The sequence below is a fragment of the Gigantopelta aegis genome, chromosome 10 (genome assembly GCF_016097555.1).
Source record: "Gigantopelta aegis isolate Gae_Host chromosome 10, Gae_host_genome, whole genome shotgun sequence".
Taxonomy (NCBI): domain Eukaryota; kingdom Metazoa; phylum Mollusca; class Gastropoda; order Neomphalida; family Peltospiridae; genus Gigantopelta; species Gigantopelta aegis.
Genome location: NC_054708.1, coordinates 31,545,826 through 31,555,439, shown reverse-complemented (window position 1 = coordinate 31,555,439; position 9,614 = coordinate 31,545,826). Strand labels below are relative to the sequence as shown.

Sequence of the window (9,614 nt, the reverse complement as noted above, 5' to 3'; positions counted from 1 at the left end):
GACTTTTATGTTTGTGAAGGGAAAAGTAAGTACTTGGTATTGTGACTCTTACCTTTTTTTTTTATATGAATGATTGTATAGAATCTTGTAATAACCTGACAATAAATGTGTCCTAATTCGCAATTTGATCAAAATTTATTTTATTGAAGGAAGGAAATGTTTTATTTAACGACTCACTCAACACATTTTATTTACGGTTATATGGTGTCGGATATATGGTTAAGGACTACACAGATATTGAGAGAGGAAACCCACTGTCGCCACTTCATGGGCTACTCTTTCCAATTAGCAGCAAGGGATCTTTTATATATGCACCATCCCACAGATAGGATAACACATAAACACTATGCCAGAACCCGAATCCATGGTGGGCGTGCCCGAACTGTAAGGATGTGGGCACGTTAATATAGTTGCCTTCCCTTCCTTCCCATAAACACTGTGCACTGGCTGGAACGAGAAATAGCCAAATGGGCCCACCAACGAGGATCGATCCCAGACCGACCACACATCAAGCGAGTGCTTTACCACTGGAGCTATGTCCCGCCCCCTGAATGGATGGAACACAAACATTTACTCCACTATATCATCAGATTACAAAAGTTCCAACTTTTATATGTGTATGAAGATCAGAGAAAGTTTTTTAAAAATTTATAATAATAAAAAAACTAATTAATTTTCTCGTTCTGTTTCAGCCAGTGTCCATATTCGGCAGACTGATCAGAGAAAGTTTTTAAAAAAATTTATAATAATTTTTTTTTTTTTTAATTTTCTCGTTCTGTTTCAGCCAGTGCCCATATTCGGCAGACTGTTCTGTCTATGTGAAAATGCATTTTAGTAGCACACCACGACTGGTATATCAAAGGCTGTGGTATGTGATATCTTGTCTGTGGGATGGTGCATATAAAAGATCCTTTGCTACTAATGGAAAAATGTAGTGGGTTTCCTCCCTAAGACTATTTGTCAAAATTACCAATTGTTTGACAACCAATAGCTGATAATTAAAGTTACATTCTCTGGATACCATATTATAACATCATGTACAAATATGAAATACAAGCACAAATGCACTTTTAAAAAAACTTGTGTGTGTTCGCTATGAACGGAGATCGTCAAAAGTATACGCTCGATTCGTCGCCTGTACCGCCATTGTTCGGCAAAGCACAAACGACAGCCTGTTGTCAGTTTCAGTTAACATGTGCGCTTGTGGATTTGAAATTGTAGGGTTTGTCTCAAAAAATGAAATGAGAAATCTTGCGCTGTATGAAGAACGTTCAGTTAAGTATACGGTACTAGAGTCTTTCGTTAAAACCGGTTTGATCTTGACAACGTATTATCGACAATCGTACCTTCCTATTTCAGAATTAATATTTTATAAAATGTTAGTAGAACTTTCAAAGTTTAGTTTATATACTAGTAACACATTGATCATGTTTATATTTTTAAAATAAAATATACTAACGTAGACAATGAACGTTTTCATTTCTTAATTTTAAGTGTGTTAAAATCGACAAATTCAAATAAATATTCTTTCATTTGGAAAGGGTAAAGTTAGTTTGTTTTGTTTAACGACATCAATGTTAGAGTATATTGATTTAAGAGGAAATGGGTGCATGTGCAGGGGGCGGGTATTGGGCGTCGAAATCTTTTCCTGCCCAAGCTAAAAAATAAATAAAATTGAAATATATTTTCTGGGGGAGCATCACCCCATATATAAACTTCGCTCAACACAGTCTATAACCCCAACCCCGCTGAAATCCCTGCACATGCGCCTTTTGATTTTTTTTTTTTTTTTTTAGCAAGGTATCATTTATATGTACCATCCCACAGACAGGATATCACATACCACGGGCTTTTATGTACCAGTTATGGCGCACTGGCTGGAACGAGCCCGCCGATGGGGATTTATTCTAGACCGACCGCGCATTTGAAAAAAACACCTTTTTAGGTCTAAGTAATGAATAGAAATAACATATAGTCTTGATAAATGTTACATAAATCGAACACAGCACCCTCTTCCTCTACCCCTAGAGCGTTACGTAATTATTAACACCCCCTTACATGTAACGCATATGCCAACCGCTGGCCACTGTCAAAATTTCAAGACAAATTCCCTACCGACCCCTGGAAAGGTGTTGTCCTATACCTCTGTGGATATAAATATGTTTTGGAGATATGAGACAACTCCTTAAGCAAGACAGTTAAATTTGTTCAAAATCACGTGAGAAGCTCCGCGCGTGCGCAAATCAAGTAAAGTCCCAGTTCTACTGGCGTCCCGCTAAATGAAGAAAAACAAAGCTGGCCATTGAGTTTGTAGTTGACCTAGATAATGTAGATAAGCGAGCATTGCGAAACTATAGCGATGCGGTGGACCAAACAGAACTGAATCATCTATTCTAAATGACCGGCCTCGGTGGCGTCGTGGCAGGCCATCAGTCTACAGGCTGGTAGGTACTGGGTTCGGATCCCAGTCGAGGCATGGGATTTTTAATCCAGATACCGACTCCAAACCCTGAGTGAGTGCTCCGCAAGACTCAGTGGGTAGGTGTAAACCACTTGCACCGACCAGTGATCCATAACTGGTTCAACAAAGGCCATGGTTTGTGCTATCCTGCCTGTGGGAAGCGCAAATAAAAGATCCCTTGCTGCTAATCGGAAGAGTAGCCCATGTAGTGGCGACAGCGGGTTTCCTCTCAAAATCTGTATGGTCCTTAACCATATGTCTGACGCCATATAACCGTAAATAAAATGTGTTGAGTGCGTCGTTAAATAAAACACTTCTTTCTTTCTTTCTATTCTAAATGCTTAAATAATAAAAACATTCCAGGGACTGTAGTTTTAATAAATCAATGTGCTCTAGTGGTGTCATTAAACAAAACAAACACATTTTAGTACCATTGTGATGGAAGTCGATATTATCTCTCTCTTGATATAACCCTAAGTTTCAAAATAACTTTAAGCAATGCATCCAATAGCTACAGGGGGCGGGATGTAGCCCAGTGGTGAAGCATTCGTTTGATGTGCGGTCTGTGTAGGATCGATCCCCGTCGGTGGACCCATTGGGCTATTTCTCATTCCATCCAGTGCTCCACAAGTTAGTAACAAAGGCTGTGGTATGTACTATCCTGTCTGTGGGATGGTGCATATAAAAGATCCCTTGCTTTTAATCGAAAAGAGTAGCCCATGAAGTGGCGACAGCGGGTTTCCTCTCTCAATATCTGTGTGGTCCTTTACCATATGTCCGACGCCATATAACAGAAAATAAAATGTGTTGAGTGCGTTGTTAAATAAAACATTTCCAACATCTGCTGAGGTTTTGTCAAAGAAATATTTCTTTTCTTTCTTTTCTTTCTCTAGTTAGACAAAAGAGGTCACTTCTGAACTTAAAAGTGAATTTTAACATACTGTTTTCTGGGGGTGGCCGTCTCATTCCACTGGACACTGTCCATAATTAATGTTTTATAGGTAAAGAAATAGGGACAGGCCTGTTTAATAAAATGAATGAGAGGATAGACTCTATTTGCCACAGAATCCCTGCTGTTTCAAGCGGGGGGCGGGGGGCTGGAGTGCCCCTCCAATAAGTCTCAATAAAAAATATTATTTGTAGTAAATGTTCTAACACAGCGGGTTTGCATGCTAATACAAATGTACTAGCAACATTCAGTGTTTAATATTGAGTACTTAACTAAAGAACATTTTGATCAAGAACCATTGATGGATGTATGAAAGGATAGATTCTGTTGCCTGGTTAATTTAAAATTTAACTTTATCCACATGATCAGTAACCATTTTTGTTGTTGAATAATAAGATTCTTGTAATACCTGTATAAAGTTGGGGGCTTTAGTGGATGTTTGTTGGGAAGGCTGAGGGATGCCAAATTATGTTTTGCTCAGGTGCCTGATATTCATATACTATTATATTCTGGTCACTAATAGAATTATTTGGGACTTTTCAAATGATACTAGTATGCACATTCTAGTACATTTTTTTCTTTCTTTCTTTTATTTTTTTCATTATAGAAATCTTATTTGAAAGGCAAAAGCAAAATGGATGATTCTTTCAAGTACTACTCTGATAAAAGAGACCAAAGATCTCTAAACAGTCATCGTAACAGTGACGTTATCACAAGAAATGGTTTACATGGAGAACTCAACTACCGTGCCTCCGTTCCCATCCATGATTATAGCACAAACTGGCAACTTTCTGGCAGTCAGGAGTCTACTACTAGGAGAATGGATGGGGGTAATGTCAACTACGGTTTTGAGAACCCAAGTGATGGATATATGATTTACAATGGAAGAGAAAGCATACCTATCACACACCCACCAGTGCCACTTGGAGAAAACGTAACTGTGATGCCAAACCGGGATTCAAGCCAGCCGATGTTCAGCGGTTTCAGTACTGGCATCCCAACAGATGACATAGAGCTTCAGGCCTTTGGACAAAGATCACAAGCAGGGTCTCTGAGAAACGAGGATTGGAGGAACTCTCAGTTTGAGCAGAGGCAACAACACCATGTGGGGAGAGATACTTGTGGACTGAATACGAGTACTGATATTTCCGAGTACGAATCTGACATCTCTAAACGGGAAAGAGCACTCGGTTTGACCTTCTTTAAACTGTTTACCATTATTGTGATTCTTTGGGACACTGTTGCTGATTGGATGGTTGTACTGAAGTTTGATGACCATACTTGCTATACAAATACTGAAATCGATAAAACATTACTTATGCAGAGACCAATGTGTGGCACAGATAGAGAAAAAATGCGTCAGGTCTTTTCTGTAGTCACGATGTTAGGCTCTGTAATTGGCACCCTTCAGATTATCAGCATCATTCTTGACATTTTGTACAACTGGGGATTGGCGACGTTCAGACTAAGCCATGCTCAGTATGACCTATATGTAAGTTTGTATTTTGAAGAAATCCCACAAGCCATCATCCTTCTAGTTTTCAACTACAACTGCACCTGCGATGTCCAAGGCCGCACTCTTTCACTTGTGGCAATGATCAGTGGATTTGCAAGCTGCGCATTTCGATATGGGTCAAGTTTTAGAAGCCTCAGAGGAAACCGTGGCTGCTGCAACACCTGGTGGAGGTGCTGCTGCTGCCGACAGCAGGAATATTTTTGCCACATTGGTTTTGAGGATTGCTTCTGCAAGTGCGACATCCCCTGCCCGTTGTTGTGCTGCACACTGCGCTGTGACGGCTGCCGCTGGACAATAAACACATGGTGTGCTGGATGGCTGCAGATGTTTTCATGCCTCTGCAGCGGTTGCTCGGAGGATAAGACCATGTTTGGAGTACGCATCATGAACAGTCTGGGCGTAATATGTTTGTTCACTTGCATTTTGGCCATTGGTATTCTTTGGGGTGTCGTACCTCATGCAGGTTAGCAGTCATTGAGAGCCAACTAAGCTCCAAGCTGGCAGCTAGATTGTGATTCTGTGGGGAATCGGGCAGAATTACAAACATACATTCATTATGTGCATTGAACTAACACTAATTACTTTTTGTTCTAAATGTTAGAGTTGTGTAGGAAAATAAACCAATAACTAACACGAGAGATGATTGTGTGTGTGTCTGTGAGTGAGTGTGTGAGAGAGACAAATAGAGCCAATAACTGGTTTTTGTTTTAAGATATTGGCTTTATTCTGCGAAGGATCATTATTTATTACAGTTTTGTGTACATAAATAGAGTATTTTGCCGTATGATGTTATACAAGATACATGACGTCATTATTTGTAAGACGCTAGCTACATTTTGTCACAATAAAAAAGCATATATAAAGTTGTATATTGTTATCGCAAAATGAAAAGTTATTTGTAGGCCTATTTACTGCACTTCGGCAAATGATTTAAAGAGTATGTTTATTGAAAATGTACTCTGAAATACTCAAGTCGAGTTGGGCTTATGTCACGTGACCTATATTTTTGGTCAGTGACCGAAAATATAGAGATTTATCTACTAGTCATCATATCTTGCCAATGTATACAATAATTGCTGGTTAAATAGGGATACAGAGTGGGACAGTGTGTGAAAGAGAGAGAGAGAGATGGAGAAAGAGTTTTCTTATATGTACCCATTTCTCTCTCACCTTCACCCCATATTAAGTAAGGTACCATGGCATTCCACCTTTCTTCTTTAGGTACTACTAAATGCTATACGAGGACAAATTTATGCAGAAGAATTTATGCATTCATATGGCAGTGTTCACAAAGATGTCAAAAGGTTATCACAATATTATAAAGTTGTGCACAAGGCATCAGAACCGTTTTCACTCCCACACATTTGTACTTTTAAAATATTTAAGGATTGATGGCAATTGTTTTTGGTTCATGCAAGTATGAACCGAAAAAACACAATGTATGAGTGTGTAGATAGTCATACAAAACTGTGCACATTGTTGCAGTCAATTCTTATAATTAAATTTATATGCATATTTTGACCATACATGTCTGAATTTGTTTTGTTTAGCTTTTAATAATGTAGTATTGTTTGTGCAAACTTCATTGATACTTATACAATCATTCATTCACTATTATTTGATTCAGGTGAATTTGAATTTGGTAAATGACGTAATTTTGATCAATGACTCCATTTCCACTAATCTTAGCTGTTTGCATTTTGACGTCTTGTTTAGTTATGTTTGAAGAAATTGTTCGATTTGTGTTAGTTTATATTTTATAAATGTGAATGAAGGGAACATGTCAAACATGTTGGGAGAAACCATTAATTTTTGTTAACAGCTGTAGAACAATGCTTACAAGTAAGTTTCAGACATAAACTTCCCTACATTTCTTTGGCTGCTGTCCGACTCCTTTCATTAGCGATGAGTTTTTCATCAATGCATATGCCTACTTTGCTATATCATTTTCCATTAATTTATCATATAAAAAAAGTGTAGTAGTCCTGTGCCACAATTTTATTGCTTTTTGATTCTTTGTTGTGTTTTCTTCAAAATATCTAAATATGGTTGCCTGAATAATCCAGCTACTTGCAGATAAGTAGTGTGAGTCAAGCAGGTGTAGGGGAGTGGTAGGCATGGCTTAATCTTTTTTAGTTCATCAAGATACAAACGCAAAAAAGTAAGCATCTCTCAACCAATCAGATTGTAATAAAGTGTATAGACGCAAAGAAAATTTAATTATTATAGAAAAGCAATAATATCCAGCATAACACCAAATGGCACAATTTGTAATCTATTCAGACTTTTTTTTATCAAAAAGTTCATGACCTTCATTGGCAAAACTATAGTCAACTTTGTGCTCCATGAATAAATGAATAAATATATAATGACACAGGCAAGTACATTTTTTTTATTAATTTGCATAATGATAATATGTCATAGTATATTAATTGAGTCCCTCTGGACACATGTTCAACAGAATGTGAAGAATATAAGGTAGACCTACTCCAGAATGTTTATTCTAAGTCCAAAACTAACACTAACGGCAAGTCTACATGCCCATAGGAAATGCTATCTGAATAAATGAATGAATATTTAATGATTTCCCCAACTTGAAAAGCACACTGTCTATTGGGTATCAAAGATAAGTGTATGAATATGATTTACATTAAAATAAACATATAATTATGTAAAAATATAGTGTTAAACAGTTGAGGGTGGGGGATACAAATATCGCAGGTAAGTACATTTTTTAATTTTTCAAAATAGAAATCAAATACATGTAGTTTTGAAAAACTTTGGATTAAATTTACATATGTCACAAAGGAATCATTTTTCAATTTAACTTATAGAGCAATAAATTTTAGTCTTATTCATTTCACTGGATGGTATGATTGTGGTTACCAGGTCATCATCACCTTGGAGCAGGCAGTCTGATATCAAATCAATGATTTATCCCACAAATGAGAGATCTCTCTGCGGTACCAAAAACCTCACACATTGTTCTCTGTAACAGGTGTGTAAGAATATATGGATGAGCACATTTTAATACAGGTGCATGTAATTAGCCTAATATGTAAATAAATATTGCTGGTTTGTTTATGTTTGTTTTTGTTTTTTTCCATTTCATAAATGTTTCATTCATATCCAATTCATCAATATTTAGTAGTTTTTAAGAAATGCACATCAAATGTTGAATTATGTAGCAAATGTTTATCAACATTTTTGTTTTAAATGCATATGCTAACATTAATCCCATCCCTCCAAGTGTTTGATTTGTATACTTGTAAAAATTGTTAATAGTCCCTTAATTATATTATATTTCAAAACGTTAATTGTTCCTATTTTTCTTTTACCATCATTAAAACAGAAGTTTTGTAATTTAACTTTGGTAATTACTATTAGAGGATTTTATTTCAAAATGACGTTTATAGTGAAACTAGTTTTTATGCATATAAAAGGCAGTTATTTTGCCCAACTGTCAATTCATCAAACTTGTGACTTATGTACGGGATAGTTAAAAAAAGTTAGTTTTAACAAAACAATCTTGAACTTTTATGTACTGGATAGTAAATAGTTGAAAAAAAGAAGTGGGATTGTGGTTATTAGTTTCAGCATACATTCTGTTGTACTCTTATACAGGGTAATATCACTTCCCCTTATAAGCTCGCGTTCCATTAACACAATTTCACGCACAATCTATCATGTGCATATCTGTGCACTGAAATGTGATTTTCCATATGTGCATTTTCGCAAGTGTATTGCTTTACAACATTTTACATTGTCAAAATATACTTTGATGCCGCTAGTAAATATTTTGTGTTTTGACATCACAGAAAATTGCTCCAGCACGCTCAATACTCTCACATGGAAAAGTAACTGTGTATGCACTATTTTAATAAACTCCCTCGTGAAATCATGTTGCAGTTGCAGCTTCCCTAATAACTTGAAAAGGTTTTCATTTATTACTAAATAATTTCAACCATGGCCAGATGTCACCATCGCTTATAATGGAAAGAACAACACGGCATATTTTAACTGTTTGGGTTTCAAACTTTGGTCGAGAGGAAACCTGCTGACACCACATACTCTGAACAGTGAATCATGGCAATAATGATTTATCTCTCATCCTCAGGTATATAGGACAGAGCTATCCCATGAAAGAAAGCCATGTAAGAAATTTCTATCTTACAATGGGATATCACGCGCTTGCGTTTAACACAACGTTGTTGGTAATATATGACGTCATATTAACGTGACGTGGTGACGTGAGGTCATTAAACAGTTTTAAATTAATATTTTGTTATTAAAACCTTCATTTTAAAAGCTATCTTGTTAATTTGTAGTGTTAAATTTTATTTAACACATGAAACAAACACAGCAAATCAGGGCCGTAGCTAGGATTTTTTGTTTTGGGGGGTGGGGGGCAACCAAGTAATTAATAGTCTAAAACACCTCAAACGGTTAAGAAGAAAATTTTCTTTAAGTTTCTATAATGCTTTCCAAATTTTTTACTGCCCTCTTTCTAGCTACGGCCCTGCAAATATGATATTGTAGTCAAATAAAAAAGTTACTTGTTCAGCCATCTTTGTCTGTTCATGTAAAAGAATGGTTTATTTATTTACTAAAATGAATGAGATAAAAAGACTCCCATCATATGCGGTCATGTAGGATAGAAAAAGTACACTCTCGGTGGTCAAAATTTC

The 9,614-nt window shown here is 36.5% G+C and overlaps 1 protein-coding gene across 1 annotated transcript; it reads left to right on the top strand.

The window, feature by feature from the left end:
- The first annotated feature begins 4,044 nt into the window (after nucleotides 1-4,044).
- On the top strand, nucleotides 4,045-6,467 carry LOC121383580. The gene has a single exon (XM_041513669.1). The coding sequence runs from the start codon at nucleotides 4,045-4,047 to the stop codon at nucleotides 5,392-5,394; it is 1,350 nt and encodes a 449-aa protein (XP_041369603.1). The 3' UTR covers nucleotides 5,395-6,467.
- Nucleotides 6,468-9,614: the final 3,147 nt, after the last annotated feature.